A 20,743-nucleotide genomic window follows, 5' to 3' on the forward strand; every position below is an offset into this window, starting at 1 on the left:
ACTTAGGTATGTAGGTGGGGGCTCTAAGTGTGTCTGTGCTCGTTCATTAAAGTTTTGCTACACGTGATGTTGTGCAGCTACTTACTTGCCTGGATAAAGGACATGGAGCCCTGATGGGCTGCCTAAGCCTGGCACCCAATGTGATGGGGTGGTGATCGAGGAGGATTTGTGTTTTTTAGTTTTGGTATTTCTGCTAACAGTTTATTAGAATGTTTTTACAGTTTTGAGGTCTTAAATCAGTTACCATACTATATTATTGTACTTGTTTTGTCTCTATTTTTTAACAACAACATTAACCTCACTGGCGGTATGATTATGTCAGATTTTTGATGCTCAAAGCGGTACAATGTTTTGCATGGAAATGTTGTCGTTTTATATTGTAGGTCTGTAATTCTTAGGAATAACACACTTAAATCTGTCCAAACAAGAGTCTAGTAGACAACCCGCGTATTATAAAGTTTGAATCACACAATCATAAATTATAATATAACAAATAACTATAAATAATTATAATAATCATACAATTATTCAATAATGTAATCAAATCAAAAACACAGAAATTTGCTCAGTTGCAGAATTGTCGCTGTCATTACTTTCAGTGTTTGATGACGGATTTCCCCACAAATCACTATCATTCAATTCTGCAAGTGATTCTAATTTATTATCGCTGTTTTCTAGCTGGTATAAAACCGCTTTTGATGTAAAGGGACACTTTTTGGTTGCTATGGACAATCTCCAGTTTCCAGGCAGAAAGAGCAGTATATATAATATAAAACTGCATGCAGGGCACTAGACAAATCACTAGGGACAAAAGGGATGTGAAATTATGTGATACAGTAATGTAATCTGTAAGATTACAGTGTGCTGTATGTATTATGTGATTTGAACTTTTTGAATTTGGCGCCGCGCTCCATCCCCATGCGTAGCAGCACATGCAGGGAATGGAGCTCAGCACTGTGATAGACCGAGCGGAGGACATGGCTTGCACACACATCGGGGAGACATCGCAGAATCCTGGGGACAAGGTAAGTAACTTTGCCTGGATCCTGCAATGAGATCCCGAGTGTGGCTCCCAATTTTAGTACTGAAAATTCACCCCGAGCCACACTTGGGAACACCGCTAGGGAGGTTAAGGGAGAACTACATAAAACATATTACGAAGGCATTTAGAGAGGTAGGTGTAATATGTGCAATGCGGTTGATTTATTAAGAGAGTAGCGCACATGCACTTAGCAAAGTAAATTTCCACACAGTTTCACTTTGTTTACTAAACTCTGGAAACATTCACTTTCTACAGTGAACATTCACTTTGCAATGTGTTGTTTCCTGGAAAAAACTGTAGCAAAAAAAAAAAACAATTCACCCTCTATCCATAGGCTTCCATTTCCATTGCTATTGCAGAATTTAAGCAGTGGGCACCATGAAAGGCTGTAGGCATAACTATTATTTTGCCACTGAAGTGGTTTATATCATAGGAAAGCCTCTCTAGGACTGGCAACAATTTATATGTTAGGGTATCGTTTCTAAGATATTGAAGTTATTTTAACTGCATCTGATATTTTATCTCATAGTAATTTTCTCTGCAAAGTAGTTTAAGCTGGACTCCAGTCAGCATGAAAAACTCACAGCAATAGTTAAATGCTTGTTTATTCTAAGTGGTAAGGAATAAGACATTAAAGAATAATTTTCCTACACTCTCCAGATGTGTGAGCAGATCCTTGACATCCTCAAGTACATTGCAGGACCTTCATTGTACCTGATGATATCGGAGAGGCAGCGACTAGGCAATCATTGAAGGGGAGTGGTATAGTGAAATGAGTAATGCAACTGGGAGTAAACCTGCAGGAGTGAGGAATAAAGAAATATTCTTGGTTATCCCTTACCCCTTGACAAAGCAAGCAAATAATACAATTAGTATAGCTAAAATGCTAAATGCATAAATTATAATATTAGTCTAAAAAGAACGGTGAGACCCTTGCAAGGCCCATAATCACAGGTAAATCAGAACACAAAAGCTGTCTTCAAAAAGAAAAAACTTTATTGGGGTAAATAAATTGAATGGCCAGTAAATATAGTTAAAGCGGAGGTCCACCCTAAAGTGGACCTTCCGCTCATTGGAACCCTCCCCCCCTCCGGCACCACAATTGGCACCTTTCAGGGGGGAGGGGGAGGGGGGTGCAGGTACCTGTACAGTACATGTATCTGCACCCACTTCCGGCGTAGATTCTGCAGAAGGTACGCCCCTTTCCGCAGAATCTACGCCCCTTTCCGAAGGTGCCCCGCTGCCTGCTGGGAAACACACGGATCCCAGAGACAGCGGGGACCATCCTTATTGCGCAGCGCGACTTGCGCATGCGCAGTAGGGAACCGGGAAATGAAGCCGAAAGGCTCGACTTCCTGATTCCCATACCCAAGATGGCGGCGGCAGCACCTGAGAGACGATCGAGAGATCGGCTTCGGGTGCCGACATCGCAGGTGCGCTGGGCGGTAAGTGTCATTATTTTAAAAGTCAGCAGCTGCAGTATATGTAGCTGCTGGCTTTTAAAAAAAAAAACGGCGGACTCCCGCTTTAAGGTGTATGTTTACCCAAAATGGCTTCATCACTATTGAATAGAGTAGAGAAAGGTTAAAAACCTGTCTGTTTATTTTTGCTGTATGTGCCCCATTGGAGAGATTTTTCTCCTCACTTCCTGTGGTGGAGACAGATGGAGAAAAGAAAAAAGGAGAGTGCACCGACCTTGTGCATTACCAATGTCAAGTTTTTAATTTCAAACACAAAAATAATGTTTATACTCACTAACAAATAAGCAATTCAGGCTTATCAAATGATAAAACAGGGTCTCTGACCACCGGCAACCTGGACCAGATGTTATGGGGTCAAACGATATCCTAAACGGCTCAGTCCACAACGGCATTTTATGGGAGGGAGACATGGAACTCATTGATGGTATTAATTTTTTAAATAAATGTCATTAAATGAGTACTTTGACTTTCAGCAGCTCATCGTTTAGATAAAATAACATTCTTATTATGCCTATATGATGAGAGAATGAAACACCAAATCCAGTGCTTGTGTGATTAGTATGAAACATGATCTCCAGTCTATGAGTATAGATAAGCCAGACTCCATACAGCTTTCTTTAAAAAATGGAAATCCAACTAAAAGACATCCAATCACAAATTTCTGATATCCCCTATAAGCTTACTTGGTAGAAGCATACTGTAAATATAGAATGAAGAAATTCTTGGACTGCTCGCATAGCAATACCATTCTAATGATAACATTCTGTAACAGCTTCTGCTCCAGTTTGACACCTGGCAAAATTAATTTAAAACATGAAGGGGAAAAGGCATTAAAACCAAGTTTGTACTTTGTAAAGATAAACATATTTAGGGAATTCTTAGGTCTGCTTGTGCTTTGTATTGGTTTTATTCACCCTCTGTAAAACTGTCAGTGCCAAACCAACAAAAAATTGTCAGAAGACAAAAATCAATAATAATAATCAACATTGATATTCAACATGCTTGCTATTTTCAACTTGTAACCATTGAAACAGCTATACAAATGACTATTACCGGTACTGTACTAAGTGACAACATAATGAAAATGACACATTTTACATGCATTAAAGAACATAACACAGCCAAAGGCTGTTTTTTTTATGCAGGCTTAGGTATTTTGCAGTAGGCCAACTTTCTCTAGAAAAATACATCTTAATGCTGATAATATGGTATTTTGGCAATTCCTATAATTACTGGTTAATAAATTGTAGACTTGGTATTGCAGATTTGTCATCATGATTGCACATAGTTTTCTATCTCTTCCTGACCACCACAGATACTGATTAGATGAGATCAAAGTCAGAATAAATGTACAAAGCATACTAAAATGAATGACTGTGTTCATGCTTTTTTACACTAACAAATTCAAGCCTCTCTTTTAGTTTAAAATACACTTAAAATAATACAGTAATACATTTCCAGAAACATTGGTGGGTTTGTTTTGCTACAAAGCTTAACACTGGATTTTACTCCACTTTTCTAAACCACAGTGCATAGAAAGCATTTCAATTTTCCTTAAAATTTTCAATAAACTGTAGTTCTAATTTTTAGACAGAAGAGGGCAGACTTGCCCATACAGTCTTTTTGTTAATAAAACCTTTGTGAATCTGTTCATGTGTTCTCCTCCCCCTGGCTCAGTGATTCACCCTCCCATCTCTTTTCTCACACACAAAGAAGAGCTGCAGCTCCGATGAAAACCCTGTGGATGTTTTCAATGCAGGAAATATGGTGTTTTTTATACAACACATCATTTAAACTAAGCTTGGATACTTATTGGGATTACAAAAGGACTTGATTCTCACAGGAGGGATTGAGACATGGACTGCAAATGTTCTTCAAATGCTTGGAAATGGCAAGTAGCTTTCTCCCTTCTCCTTTGTAGCTGGGGCTGGGTCTCTGGGCAGCTTCGTTATTCTATTGCAGAGGAGTCAGATTCAGGGACTATTGTAGGGAATATAGCTGAGGATCTGGGCTTAAACCTGGCAGATATTAATAAAAGAAGACTGAGTTTGGGATCTGAAGGAAGCAGTAAATATTTTACTATTGACCATAAATATGGAGCTCTGATTATACAGGAGAGGATTGATAGAGAGAGCCTATGTGGATCCAGCTCCAGCTGTTTGCTACGTTTAGAGGTTGTAGCTGAGAATCCTCTGGAGCTGTTCAGCCTGGAAATTGAGATTTTGGACATTAATGATAATTATCCTATTTTCTCTGTTACTGATCAGGAAATAAAAATTATAGAGCTGTTTGCAAGTCCAGGAGTACGATTTCCTTTACCCTCTGCTAAAGATTTGGATGTGGGGAAAAATGGTGTGAGACATTATAGCGTGAATCAAAATCCTTATTTTTCTTTATCAGAAAAATATCGCACTGATGGAACATTGATTGCAGAGTTAGTACTGGAAAAAAATCTGGACAGGGAAGAGAAATCAGAACACACACTTATTCTGTCTGCTGTTGATGGAGGAGAACCTTCCCGATCAGGATCTACTCAGATTAATGTTATTGTTTTAGATTTTAATGACAATGCACCAGTGTTTGATCAGGCAAGCTATAAGGTAGGACTAATGGAAAATCTACCTCCAAAAACAGTGGTTATAAAATTAAATGCTACAGACCTAGATGAGGGTCCAAACAGTGAAATATTATATTCATTTGATGACCATACTTTGGATTCAGCAAAGGAAATATTTGAATTAAATGAAATCACTGGTGATTTATATATTAAAGGAGCTGTAGATTATGAAGTTGCAAATTTGTACGAATTATTTATAAAAGCTGTAGATAAAGGATCACCAAGACGAGAGGGGCGCTGTGTGGTTCAGGTTGAAGTGCAAGATGTGAATGATAACGTACCAGAAATTGTATTTACTTCCAAAAATAATGAAGTCCCTGAAAATGCCCCAATGGGGACTGTTGTTGGGTTTATTACAGTCAGAGACAAGGATTCTGGTAAAAATGGGGAAGTTAAATTGCAAATATCACCAAACGTACCGTTTAAATGCCAGTCTATGTCAACCCGTTATACACTGGTCACTAGTGAATATCTGGACAGGGAGAAAGTCTCACAATATACTATTACACTGATCGCTTCTGATAAGGGCTCTCCTTCTTTAAGCAGCCAGACTACAATCATCATTACTATTTCTGATGTTAATGATAATCCTCCAGCATTTCTACAGTCAGCTTACAATGCCTTCATTTTAGAAAACAATGATCCCGGCAGACTGTTGTGTACAGTATCTGCTGGAGATCCTGATGAGGGAGATAATGCAAAGCTCATTTACTCCATAGCAGAGAACCACATAGACGGCTCTCCTGTCTCTTCATTTGTCTACATTAACTCCGACACTGGTAATATTTATGCCCAGCGTTCCTTTGACTATGAACAGTTCCAAGTTCTACAGATCACTGCGAGAGTGGAAGATTCCGGATCCCCAAAACTGTTTTCCAATGTTTCAATCTTCATATTTATTCAGGATACAAATGACAATTATCCCTCTATATTATACCCAGAGAACTCAGGGGAAGTCATTCCACAAGAGACCATTCCCAGATCTGCGTCTGCTGGATATTTAGTCAGTAAAGTATCTGCGGTGGATCTGGATTCTGGGCACAATGCCTGGCTCACCTATAGTCTTCTTCAGTCTGGCAGTCCAGCTTTGTTTCACATCTCTGAATATACAGGAGAAGTCAGAACACTGAGAGGATTACAGGAGACGGATAACACAGAACATCAACTTGTCATTTCTGTCAGTGACCATGGGGAGCCTTCACTGTCCTCTACAGTCACTCTGATTGTAAACATAATGGATAATATTGCTCAGGAAAGCCCTAAACCTCAAAATTTTCTAACAAATTCTAAATCAACACCAAATATGACCTTATACCTTATTATTTCCCTAGTAGCCATTAGTTTGGTTTCATTGGTAACATTTGTGATATTATTGGTAAGGTGCCTTAGAAAGAATTATGACAGCAGTTGTGGTCCTTGTTTTCCAAACAAATCTCTCCCCGTGTCCTATATGGATCAGTATAAACCAACACTTTACCTGAACACAGATGGGACATTAAAGTACATGGAAGTGAGGATGGCTCCTCCAGAACCTCCAGGATCGTGTTATCCACCTTGTTTCCCTGCAACAACAAATATTCCGGACGCAACACTTACAAAATATCAAAGTAATCCTCAAATAGTAGAGCCTAAGCCTACTCCTGACAGCTGGTTTAGTGAAACACATCAGGTGAGATTGCCTTAGTGTGTTAAATAATAAAAAAATAATGGGGGAATTTAATAAAGCTGCCGCACCACTGTTCTGGCGTTAACCCCTCTTGTTAAGGTATTGCGCCAAATTCAGGAAGCATATGCAACACTTTTGGCTCAAACAGCTACTGGTGCATCACATTTTCTAAATGTGCCACTTACATCGTGTCGCATTGAGTGCACCAAAATGAATTGTGTCACATTCAATGCAACAAATCCAAAATAAATTACTGACATATCTTATGAAAATGTAGCTAATTATGACCAACTCTGTTTTGGTGTACATAGACTGGCTCAGACAGATTTTTCCAACGTGCCTTTGTGTGCGTTCTAAAAGTAGAACAGTATGAGCCAAATTCAGGTATAAGTTCTAGACAGGCACATGAATTTGGTGCATGCTGCACCACTTTTAGAACACATGAGAGATGCGTTTGCAAAATATGTCTGCAGCAGTCTTTATGAATTTCAGGGAATACCTTGTTTTTTTCTTTTTTGATTTTTACAATACGATTTTTATTACACTATAAGATGCTTGGTCAAATCAGCAGTTTTGTTCACTACCCTTTAGCCTTCAGAGAACAAATAGATTATTCTTTACATTTGGTAACCTGGACCAAAAGAAAGATTGCTGGAATGTGAATGGTTGCTATTGGTAATACAGACCAGTGCAGGCTTTCTTCAGTTTTTCCAACAATGATGATTTTTGTTAGGAAATCCTTATTATTTAGATTTTTGCTATTTAAATAATGTTAGCTACTGTGCATATTAGGTAATGGCATGACTTATATTGTGATAGCAATTAATGTGTCATTCTTTCAGGCATCTAATGGCATAGCTATTGGTACCCTTTACCAATATACTGACTGTATTTGATTTGTTATTCTTCAGTACTTATTCAGTGAACTTGATGAAGTTTAAGGTTGGGTTTGCTTAAGTATGTAGAACTACACTCAGGGCTGCATTTTTAATTTCTGTCACCTCCACGGTCAGCTGTCATGTGTCTTTACCCTCCTCATTGACTATTATATATATATTCTTGTACGGTTTTCTAACAGCTGCTGGTGTGTCTTCTCACTACATAAATACAAAGGTTTGACTCAAACACTTGTACCTATTCATGGATCAGTCACTCTCCAGGACAGTCTTCATGTCATCTTTTAACCACCATTTGTGATGAGAGAATTGGTTTGAAATGCAGAAACTCATACAGTTCATGAATTAAGGTTGCCTGGGTTCAAAATTTTTTTTTTTTTTTAGAGATTAGAGAAATCTACCCCAAATAATCTGAAGACTCAAAGCTACAGTTTCCAGGGTTCATCCATGTTATGTCTATAGATAACAAGACTAGGAACATACATGTAAGGGTCAAATCAATATCCAGATTATAGAAACGAGTGTGTAATATTGGTAACATGACCATGCTTATACAGCCAAAATCTTTGATGTTTTCAGAAGCAGAACCATATTGAGAAAATGAGAAATGCAGAGAAATACAAATGAGAAATGCAGCTCGAAATGGGCAAACAATAACTATAGTACACTATACCATCAAAAAAAGTGCAGAATGAGTGAGAAATCCGTAATGAAGACCCAGTTGGATGCCGTTGTCAGGCAGAGTGTCAACCTGGTACTTTTACATCACTATCTGATATCAGCATTCTAGTATTATGAGCAGTGTAATACCACTATAGGTATTGAACCTGCAATTCAGGGGCCACATGCTGCATTTACTGAGCAGCCCTCAAAGTCCCTGCAGACTGTAGATTGTGTTAGGGCTATTTATGTTAGTGAAGGAAACTATTCTTGTAAACTCTTCTGGTAGTTTGATTTGTAAAGCAGTGATCTCTATTAGTCTTATGCAGTTTGTCTACAGGCTCTTACTGTCTCCTGAAGCATGGCATACGTCTCCAACCATTCATATAGAATTTATGCAACCTCTGGCAATCTCTTGTAACGTACATGTAGTCTCTGGCATTCTGGTCTTAAATCTCTGATAGCTTTCTGCTGTATTACTTTCACGTAATATGATGTGCGGCTCTTTTGTGTTGGTGGCCACACTAAAGGCCCTTTATATCAAGAAGTTGACCGCCACACCTCCAGGCTATAGGTTGTGCTGGGTATGCATTATTTGGTTGTAATTGCATTACAGACTTACTTTTTTCTTTAAAGCACCTCCCTTTTCTCCTTAAAGTGATTTTAAACTCAAATTTTAGGCACTTTCAGCAGTCAATCATTTACTGAGTATGCAGCTTATTTATCTTTTTAATTCTTCTGTATGTTCCAGTTTCAATTGGTGCCATGACTGCTGCCTCTGATTTCCTGTTTCAGGGTGGTTCCTTTGTCATGCAGCAGCCTATGGGGCTACCCTTGCATGCAGGAACTGAAGCTTTGTTTCCCTACACTGTGTACATCAATAACAACACAGAGCTAGGGTAACAAGGCACTCCCTTGCTCCTCTGTCCTTCTCCCCTCTGCCATCTTCAAGCTAACAGATTGACTTCAGACTACACTGTCCACTCTTAACTCACTCCAGGGAAAACTCTAGGTTCAAGAAAGCAGCACCAAGAGAGCAGAAGTTAGCAGCATTGAAAAGCTGTGAACTGTTGAGAGCTTAATATAACTATGCTGCCTCAGTTTTAATTATGGGATCTGGTCCAAATGCCCTTTCTTTCTTTCTTTCTTTCTTTCTTTCTTTCTTTCTTTCTTTCTTTCTTTCTTTCTTTCTTGTAGTTGTAGGTATTAGAGCAGGGATAAGCAATTAGCGGACCTCCAGCTGCAAGCCTCTGACAGCCACAAGCATGACACCCAGAGTTAGAGGCATGATGGGACTTGTAGTTTTGCAACAGTTGGAGGTTCGCTAATTGTATATCCCTGTACTAGAGGTTTGAAAGCGTATTTTTGGCTTTCGCTCCTGTTACACAGTTTATGATACCATACCTTGTAAAAGGGACAGGTTTATTATAGTATAAAATAAATATTCTTCTGCTAGCCAAGTCTTTGAATTAAATATACTGTTGGCTTAGCTGAAAATTACACCTTTAGTAAAACAGCTTCATATCTATGTAATAATGATTATGTTCATTGATATGTTGGTGTGCAGGACACACATATGCACTGTATTTCCAAAAGTATTGTGACACCTGCCTTTACACGCAAATGAACTTTACTGGTATCCCAGTCTTAGTCTTAAGGGTCCAATATTAAGTTGACCCACCCTTTGCAACTATAACAGCCTCAACTTTTCTGGAAAGGCTGTCCACAAGGTTTCGGAGTGTGTCTATGGGAATGTTTGACCATTCTTCCAGAAGCACATTTGTGAGGTCAGGCACTGATTTGGACAAAAAGGCTCGGCTCAAATTTATCCCAAAGGTGTTCTATCGTGTTGAGGTCAGGGCTCTTTATGGACCTTGCTTTGTGCATGTGTCCAAATCATTTGGTGAAAGGGGGGTATGGTGTGTTTTTTTTTTTTTTTTAAGTGGCTGGCCTTGGCCCATTCGTTCCAGTGAATGGAACCCTTAAGGCGTCAACATACCAAGACATTTTGGACAATTTCATGCTTTCAACTTTGTGGGAACAGTTTGGGAATGGTCCATTCCTGTTCGAACATGACTGCGCACCAGTGCACAAAGCAAGGTCCATAAAGACATGGATGAGCGAGTTTGGGGTGGAGGAACTTGACTGGCCTGCATAGAGTCCTGACCTAAACCCGATAGAACACCTTTGACATGAATTAGTACGGAGAGTGCGAGCCAGGCCTTTTCCTCCTACATTAGTGCCTGACCTCACAAATGTGCTTCTGCAAGAATGGTCAAACATTCCCATAGACACACTCCTAAACCTTGTGGACAGCCTTCCCAGGCTGCAAAGGGTGGGCCAACTCAATATTGGCCCCTACGAACTAAGACTGGGATGCCCACTAAAGTTCACATGCGTGTAAGGCAGGTGTTCCAATACTTTTGCCAATATAGTGAAATCATTCTGTGCTGCAAGATTTTAAAATGTGTGGCAGAATGACTGCTGGGCAACCTCTCTGACTTTTTTTTTTTTGGGGGGGGGGCATCAATGTATGCTTTACCTGCAACACGCATTGTTTTTTTTTTCCAATTTTTTTTCCCTTTCTGGTTGTAGATTTACTTCATGTCTACAGATTTAGAATGCAAGCTTGCCCTACTTTACCTTATAGTGTATTCATCCTAGGTGTGCATATAACTACAGGAACATCTTCTTTTTTGTAAATTATACAACTAAAATTGATAACTGTTCATATTTTGAATCTGTAAAGACAATTCATTGGATAGAATATCACTATCTATGTTTGTTTAGAAGCTGTGCTGTATCTCAAAATGTTTACACATGGTACTTTTCCACCCACACCTGTATTACTCCTACACCCATGTGTATGGTATATACGCATATGACACTAAATTTACTGCAGGCAGCTCTGGGCAGGCAATGTATCTTAAAAATTATTAGGGTGGATAAAGAAAGGAATCTTACGCAGGTGTGTTCCTAAGGACAGGAGAGGGATTGGTGGTAAAAGTACAATTGCACATTATACAAATGCAATTTAAGTTTAAATAGCATGTGTTTTACTGCAGATTCTTGGTGTCAGATGTATTACCAACACAGCTAGAACATGTAAAAGGTAAATTTCGGTAAAACCCAAGTCATAAAATGTATTGCATATGTGTTCTGTGCTTCCTTTTATTAATTTTGTTCTTGCTATACACCAGGCCACCCCACTCAATGAACTGTTTTGCTCCTGGTAATCTGTGGTTCTGAGAGCACCAATACTTACTGATTTGAAATGTAGACTGGGTATTTTTGACCCTTCCTACTGTGCGATCTTCTCCAAGAGTGCACCGTGCCTTGTCATGTTGGGTCAGGAGCTCTCTGTTTCTTTTAAAGATACAGATTGAATAAATAAAAAATCAAGGTTGCCTCCAAAGCAGCTTTTCCTGAAAGATAGTCTTACCTTCTGACTGGATAGTGCAGCTAGAGGTACCGATCCCCTCTGTAGATAATCATGACAAGCTCCACTTTCCATGCAACTATAGTCTTTAATGCCCTACATGCCGTGTCATCTTCTACCGATGGCTTATTAGCAACCAAACATTTCTGGAGGAGATTCCTTCATTTTAAGCTGTATTAAGTAAGCTTTCCAATTTTGGTTAACACTTAATGGTCTCTGAACTCTCTGTCATGTATAAAATATTTCTGAAAACAAAGACTATACATAGATACAGTATCATACACCATATATACATAACAGCAATTTAATGAACAAACTACAAAAAAATTAAGTTGACCCCAAATCATTACTTTTAAATTACCTGTAATACAATCTATTAGTAATATAAACCTCCTTTTAATAGAAAAATTACACTAATAGTTTTTTCAAAATTCTCATGGCTAAATCCATTGCTAAATATTAGTTTTACATAAATATTTTATATTTGTTGTCAGGGGAAACTTTTTTTATTAATTCTACCATGCATATATTTTAATATGCATCTATTTTTCACACACTAGGATTAAATACTTTGTAAAACTATAAATAGAACTTTCATTTTTTCCTGCTCTGACAAAAAAAATCCCATATTTGTGCTGAATTTACATCTTAGATTTAAAAAATATAAAATTGTGTGACAAGTTGTAGTTATTATCATTAGCCAGAAGAGGGCAGACTAGTCATCCAAACGGCTTTTAAGAAAATCTTATGAATCTGTTCATGTAAGCTGCGTTCTCCTCCCCCTGGCTCAGTGATTCACCCTCCCATCTCTTCTCTCACACACAAAGAAGAGCTGCAGCTCCGATGAAAACCCTGTGGATGTTTTCAATGCAGGAAATATGGTGTTTTTTATACAGCAAATCATTTAAACCCATCTTTGATACTTATTGGGATTACAAAAGGACTTGATTCTCAGAAGAGGGATTAAAGACATGGACTGCAAATGTTCCTCAAATGCTTGGAAATGGCAAGTAGCTTTCTCCCTTCTCCTTTGTAGCTGGGGCTGGGTCTCTGGGCAGCTGCGTTATTCTATTGCAGAGGAGTCAGATCCAGGGACTGTTGTGGGGAATATAGCTCAGGATCTTGGCTTAAACCTGGCAGATATCTATAAAAGGAGACTGAGATTGGGATCTGAAGGAAGCAGTAAATATTTTACTATTGACCAGAAACATGGAGCTCTAATTATACAGGAGAGGATTGATAGAGAGAGCCTATGTGAATCCAGCTCCAGCTGTTTGCTGCATTTAGAGGTTGTAGCTGAGAATCCTCTGGAGCTGTTCAGTCTAGATATTGAGATTTTGGACATTAATGATAATGATCCTATTTTTTCTGTTACTGATCAGGAAATAAAAATTATAGAGCTGTTTGCAAGTCCTGGAGTACGATTTCCTTTACCCACTGCTGAAGACTTGGATGTGGGGAAAAATGGTGTGAGACATTATAGCTTGAATCAAAACCCTTATTTTTCTTTATCAGAAAAATTTCGAAATGATGGGACTTTGATTGCAGAATTGGTACTGGAGAAAAATCTAGACAGGGAAGAGAAATCAGGACACAAGCTTATTTTGTCTGCCATTGATGGAGGAGAACCTCCGCGATCAGGATCTACACAGATTAATGTTATTGTTTTAGACGTAAATGACAATGCACCAGTGTTTGATCAGGCAAGCTATAAGGTAGGGATAATGGAAAATCTTCCTCCAAAAACAGTAGTTATAAAATTAAATGCTACAGACCTAGATGAGGGTGCAAATAGTGAAATATTATACTCGTTTGATGATCATACATTGAATGCAGCAAAGAAAGTATTTGAATTAAATGAAATCACCGGGGAAATATTTATTAAAGGAGCTGTAGATTTTGAAGTTGCAAGGATGTATGAATTATTTGTAAAGGCTGTTGATAAAGGATCACCAAGACGAGAAGGACGTTGTGTTGTCCAGGTCGAAGTGCAAGATGAGAATGATAATGTACCAGAAATTGTATTTACTTCTAAGAATAATGAAGTGGCTGAAAATGCCTCAATAGGGACTGTTGTGGGATTTCTCACAGTCAGAGACAAGGATTCTGGTAAAAATGGTGAAGTCAAACTGATACTACCACTGGATTTACCCTTTAAATGCCAACCTATGTCAAACCGTTATACACTGGTCACTAGTGGACATCTGGACAGGGAGAAAGTCTCACAATATACTATTACACTGATCGCTTCTGATCTCGGCTCTCCTTCTTTAAGCAGCCAGACTACAATCATCATTACTATTTCTGATGTTAATGATAATCCTCCAGCATTTCTACAGTCTGCTTACAATGCCTTCATATCAGAAAACAATGATCCTGGCAGACTGTTGTGTACAGTATCTGCTGGAGATCCAGATGAGGGAGATAATGCAAATCTCATTTACTCCATAGTGGAGAGTCACATAGACAGCTCTCCTGTTTCTTCATTTGTCTACATTAACTCCGACACTGGTAATATTTATGCCCAGCGCTCCTTTGACTATGAACAGCTCCAAGTTCTACAGATCACAGCGAGAGTGGAAGATTCCGGATCCCCAAAGCTGTTTTCCAATGTTCCAGTCTTCATATTTATTCAGGATACAAATGACAATTATCCCTCTATATTATACCCAGAGAACTCAGGGGAAGGAATTGCTCAGGAGACTATTCCCAGATCTGCGTCTGCTGGATATTTAGTCAGTAAAGTATCTGCGGTGGATCTGGATTCTGGGCACAATGCCTGGCTCACCTATAGTCTTCTTCAATCTGGCAGTCCAGCTTTGTTTCACATCTCTGAATATACAGGAGAAGTCAGAACTGTGCGAGGATTACAGGAGATGGATAATACAGAACATCGACTTGTCATTTCTGTCAGTGACCATGGGGAGCCTTCACTGTCCTCTACAGTCACTCTGATTGTAAATATAATGGAGAATATTGCTCAGGAAAGCCCCAAATCTCATGATTTTCTTACAAATTCTAAATCATCTCCAAATATGACCTTATATCTTATTATTTCTCTAGTAGCCATCAGTTTGGTTTCCTTGGTAACATTTGTGATATTATTGGTAAGGTGCCTTAGAAAGAATTCTGAAAGCAGTTGTGGTTCTTGTTTTCCGAACAAATCCCTCCCCGTGTCCTATATGGATCAGTATAAACCAACACTTTACCTGAACACGGATGGGACTTTGAAGTACATGGAAGTGAGGATGGCCCCTCAAGAACCTCCAGGCTCTTGTTATCCACCTTGTTTTCCTGCAGCAATAAACATTCCAGACACAACACTTACACATTATCAAAGTAATCCTCATATAGCAGAACCAAAGCCCACTTCTGACAGCTGGTTTAGTGAAACACATCAGGTGAGATTGCTTTATTAATTAATAGAAATAATATTTAGTGTTTTTTGTAAGGTTTTACGAAAAGATTTTGTGTTGCAAATAGATTACTCTTTTTAAGGGGAATCCTGAACTAAAAAAAGATTTTAGGAATGCGAATGGTTTCCATTAGTAATAAAGACCAGTGCATTTCCTTCAGTTTTTCCAATGAGGCTGCTTATTGTTGAAGATTTTACATGCAGTTTGCAGTTCCTCCATTTTCTTCATATCGCATTTTACATTATATGGTGTCTCTTGGCTTACATATTTTTATTGTTTACATTTACTTTGTAAATGTAAATATAGATGTAATGGTATTGATTTACTAAAGCCAAATAGGTTGTTCACTTTGTAAGGGAATGTTCCCTAGTGCTTAGTGAATGTGTCAAAATGTCACTTTGCAAATAATATCCAATGAAAGCAAGGGGAAAAAACAGCTTGCACATGATTGGATGATGGAAGGCAGTAGAGTTTTACTCAATCACTAAGCTTTAAGATAATTCCCATTGTAAAATGAACAGTCTATGTGCCCCCTATGTTTGTACTTCTTATATAAAATTCTATTTGTTTTTCTTTCATCAGATATCAATTCTGGTCAACAGTTTTGTATATGTATTCATAGTAGCTAGGAAACCATTATTTTATCATTTATATTCTTGCTATATAAATTATGCTATTTAATGTGCTTGTCACCTAATTACATGTTGTTGTTTTTTGTGATCTCAATCAATGTGTCATTCTTGATGCATCTAATGGCATGGCCTTTGCCACCCAGTACAGTTAACAATTGTATATGATATGTTACTGGTTGAGTGAAATGCATGAAGTTTAAGGTTAGGCTTGCTTAAGTATATGTTAAGTGGAATTTCACTCAGGGCTGGAGTTTTAAGTTCTGCCACCTCCAAAGCTTTTATATTTATTCTCACATGGTTTTCTAACAGCTATATGGGGTGTCTTCTCACTACATAGGTACAAGGGCTTGGCTCAAATATGTGTGCATACTAATGGGCTAATCACTCACCAGAACAGTCTTTATGTGGTCTTTTAACAGCCATTTGTTTTGAGGTAATTGGTTTGAAATCCAGAAAATCATACGATTCATGAACTAAGGTTACCTGGATTTAAAAAAAAAAATCAATGTTTTATAAAGATTATTTTGTGATTGCAATTTTTGTGTTATTACTGGCACCTCTAATGGCATAGCTATTGTCATCTACAACATAGTACAGTTACAACAATGGTTTGTTATTCTTTAGTACTTTTTGAGTGAAGTTGATGGTGTTCAAGGTTATGTTTGCTGTATGTGTTAAGGATTTTTAAGTTCTGCCACCTCAATGCAGAACTGTGTTGTCTGGAGAAAGTCATACAATGAATGAATTAAGGTTGCCTGGATTTTAAAAACAGCAGTGTTCTACAGAGTTCAAAAAATTCTGCCTCAAATAATCAAAGTTCAGCCAATTTTAAAGGAAAAGTAGGGCTATTTTGGCCCCACTTCTCCTATGGATTACAGGTATGCAGCCAGCTCTGTACTCGTGTGGCTCGTTTTCAGCTAAAAGTGGGCTAAAGTCTGCTGTTGGCTGATGTCACTCAACTAGTCTAGGCTCTGGATTGATCCCGATTTTACAGTCAGGATCCACCCAGATGGCTGGACTGGCAGCTGGCTCATCCTCCCAGATATCCAAATTATAGAACTATGTGTGTAATCATGTTAACATGTCCATACTTATACAGCCAGAATCTTCAATGTTTTCAGAAGTAGAACCATATTGAGATAACCAGAAAAGAAACATCTAGGACACAGCTAGGAATGGTTAAACCATAATTATAGTACACCGTACCATCAAATAAAGTGCACAAGCAGAGGTGAGAAATCAATAATGAAAACACAGCTGTCATTGGTAGGAAGAGTGGCAGCTTGGAACATTTGTGTTGACAATTTGTGGTCAGTATTCTATCATTATGAGCAGTGTACTCTAAGTACTGAACCTGAGTCCCTGGGGTTACCTAGGAGCTTACTCTTGCCTGGTGAAGGAAAATATACTTAACTATTTCTCTACTGCCCATTCCTTTTTTTTTCTTTTCTTATTTAGTAACAGGTTCTGCTACGGCACAGGTTGTTTTTAAGTGGGCTGTAGTATGATCAAATGTGGAAGCTACGATTTGTAAAGGAACTTTAATAGCAGTGATCCAAAGCATATCTTCAGTCTCCAACCACTCCAGATTATCTGCAACCTCTGACCTTCCCATGTAGCTTGGCTGTAGTTTCTGTCCTTCTACTGTTGCAAGCAGTGGTGGCCCATCCATTAGGGGCTGCCCCCCTCTCTCCAGGCCAGCCCCTATATGCAATGAATATAGTTATGCATAGCACAAATCTATCCATGGCATCAGGGCATCAAGCGTATGAATTTCAGCGGCCAGGTTTTTTTAAGCACCTGCTTAGAGCCACAGGCTCTAATAGGCTTCAAAATAGGGTGGGTTTGGGTCACAGAGAATGCGAAAAAAAGTCCACCCAGGTGTGTTACAACAGAGAATAAATATTCGCTGTTGAAACACTGATCCTCAATCCAGCCAATCAGAAGCGGGTGTGAGAGCCATTTTCCGACTGGCCCGAAAAGAGAAGACTCCCGATTGTCCACCGAGAAGGAGGGAGGCAATGGAAGCTGCCGCCGCCATTGCCGTGATGACCACGTGAAGAGAAGGAGAATGGGAGGCCACTGCCAAACAGGGGAAGCCGCCGTTGATGGGGTAAGTGCTACCGACCGACCGACCAGAGTGGTGGGTTGCATACTGTTTGCCCCCCCAAAAAAAAATCCCACCGGCCCCACTGGTTGCAAGTCTGGCTTGAGTCTCTGATAGTTTTCTGCTGTATTACTTTCATTTAATATAGCGTGTGGCTCTTTGGTGTCAGGGACCATACTTGAGGTCCTGCATATTAAACAAGTTGACCACCACTGCTGTAGACTATGAATTGTGCTGGGTATGCATAATTTGGCTCTTATTGCATTGCAGCCTTACTTATTTATTACTTACTTATATATTACTTACTCTACTACACATTTTTGCTCCAATTAAGGGGATATTAAACCCTCATTTTTTATGCATTTTCAGCAGCTGATTCAAGTACTGTATGCATCTTCTTGATCTTTTAATCCTTGCCTATTGTCTAGTATTTAGCTTGTGTCATAATTACTCCTATATGTTTCATGTTTCAAGGTGGTTCATTTGTCCTGCAGACCTATGGAGTCACCCTTGTATGCAGGGACTAAACCTGTGCTGTCCAGGTTGAAGTGCAAGATATGAATGATACTTCTAAGAATAATGAAGTGCCTGAAAATGCCCCAATAGGATATGTTGTTGAGTTTATCACAGACAGGGATTCTGGTAAAAATGGGGAAGTCAAACTGATTATACCACTGGATTTAATTTTTAAATGCCATGTCAAACCATTATACGTCACTAGTGGACATTTGGGAGGGGGAAAACGTCTCACAATGTATTATTACACTAATTACCTCTGCTTTCCATCTTTAAGCAGCCATACTACAAGCATCATTAATAATTATGTTGTTAAAGTGGTTGTAAACCCTTTACAACCACTTTATACTACAGGCAAGCCTATAATTAGGCTTACCGGTAGCTACACTGGATATCTCCTAAACCTGCACGGTTTAGGAGATATCCATGTATTTGCATGTGCCAACGTCATCGGCACATGCGCACTTAAGCAAACTGAAGCAATGGCATGTACTGTGCCGTTACCAGCCCGTGGGAGTGACATCATCACAGCTCCGGCCAATCACAGCGCCGGAGTCGCGATACCTGGAAGTAACTCCCTGGAGATAAGTCGGCCTCTGGAGCAGTGAACACGGACTGCTGTGGGGGCTTTGATCTCAGGTAAGTAATTCATAATGAGCTATACATACTAGCTCATTATGCCTTTATCTTGCAGGTTTTTTTTCTTAAAGGGTTTACAACCACTTTAATGTGGAGGTGTGTTTGGGGTTGTTATCATGTTGGAATACTGCCCTCTGGCCCAGTCTCCAGAGGGAGGGGATCATGCTCTGCTTCAGTATGTCACAGTACATGTTGACATTCATGGTTCCCACAATGAACTGTAGCTTCCCAATGCCGGAAGCACTTAGGCCCCATTCACACCTGAGCATAGCTATTTCAGGCAGAAACCCGCGCGATTTTACCATGATTTTTGCTGTGTTTTTAAACTGAGTTTTTGCCGCTTTTTTAATGCGATTTTGTGCAGGTCAAAGGGTCACCAATGTAAAAAACAGAAAAACTCCTAAATTTGCCTAAAAAAAGTTCCAGAACTTGTTGGAGCTTCAAGCATTTTGGGGCTTCTGGCTTCAGGCATTTTAGAGTGTAGTGTGAACCATCTCCATAGAGAATAATTGATTTTTTTCCCCTCCAGCATTTTGTAGCTTCAGGCTTCAAGCTGCAAAATGCTCAGGTGTGAATGGGGCCTTATGCAGCCCCAGACCATGACACTCCCACCACCATGCTTGACTGTAGGCATGACATACTTGTCTTTGTACTCCTCACCCGGTTGCTGTCACATACGCTTGATGTCATCTGAACCAAATAAGTTTATCTTGGTCTCATCAAACCATGGGACATGGTTCCAGTATTCCATGTCCTTAGCCTTCTTGTCTTCGGCAAACTGCAGACTTTCTTGTGCATCATCTTTAGAAGAGGCTACCTTCTGGGACCAATTTGATGCAGTGTGCGACGTATGGTCTGAGCACTGACAGACTGACCGCCTACCCCATCAACCTCTGCAGCAATGCTGGCAGCACTCATACATCTATTTCCCAAAGACAACCTCTGGATATGACCCTGAACATGTGGACTCAACTTCTTTGGTTGACCATGGTGAGGCCAGTTCAGAGTGGAACCTGTTGTGTTAAACCGCTGTATGGTCTTGGCCACTGTGCTGCATCTCAGTTTCAGGGTCTTGCCAATCTTCTTATAGCCTAGGCCATCTTTAATGTAGAGGTACAATTCTTTTTTTCAGATCCCTAGAGAGTGTTTGCCATGAGGTGCCATATTGAAGTTCCAGTGATCAGTATGAGAGAGTGAGAGGGATAACAACAAATTTAACACACCTGCTTCCCATTCACACCTGAGACTTGTAACACTAATGAGTCACATGACACTGGGGATGGAAAATAGATAATTGGGCCCAATTTGGACATTTTCACTTAGGGGTTTACTTACTTTGTTGCCAGCGGTTTAGACATCAATGGCTGTGTGTTGAGTTATTTTGAGGGGACAGCAAATTTACACTGTTATACAAGCTGTACATTCACTACTTCACTACACTGTAAACACATACTAGAATATTTACAAAAATGTGAGGTATATGCTTGTTTAGTCTAAGCAGAAAGGAATAGGCAGGAGTTTTCCTTACTTCTCATTCTAACACTAGCTGACCTTCTCCTACTTTCTTCTGATGTGCGGGCAGGCACTTCACATTCTCAAGTACAGTGCAGGAACGTAATTGTACCTGATGAT

At 39.3% G+C, this 20,743-nt stretch overlaps 1 protein-coding gene across 34 annotated transcripts in view; it reads left to right on the forward strand.

Annotated features, from left to right (window-relative positions):
- LOC143964452 (protocadherin gamma-C5-like) overlaps positions 1-20,743 on the forward strand; it is a 568,154-nt gene that overhangs the window by 385,390 nt on the left and 162,021 nt on the right. For 2 of the 34 annotated variants that reach the window (XM_077474215.1, XM_077474223.1), the window contains exon 1: positions 4,225-6,809. The exons of 30 other annotated variants lie outside the window; for them this stretch is intronic. In XM_077474215.1, coding sequence (XP_077330341.1) covers positions 4,380-6,809 — 2,430 coding nt within the window. In that variant the 5' untranslated portion in view covers positions 4,225-4,379. Of the gene's footprint in view, positions 1-4,224; positions 6,810-12,606; positions 15,203-20,743 lie in introns of those variants that run through there. 2 more of the 34 variants (XM_077474214.1, XM_077474222.1) reach the window with 1 other exon arrangement.

The sequence above is a fragment of the Lithobates pipiens genome, unplaced genomic scaffold, assembly GCF_037356315.1.
Source record: "Lithobates pipiens isolate NorthernLeopardFrog02 unplaced genomic scaffold, aLitPip1_a1.2 Scaffold_8, whole genome shotgun sequence".
Taxonomy (NCBI): Eukaryota; Metazoa; Chordata; class Amphibia; order Anura; family Ranidae; genus Lithobates; species Lithobates pipiens.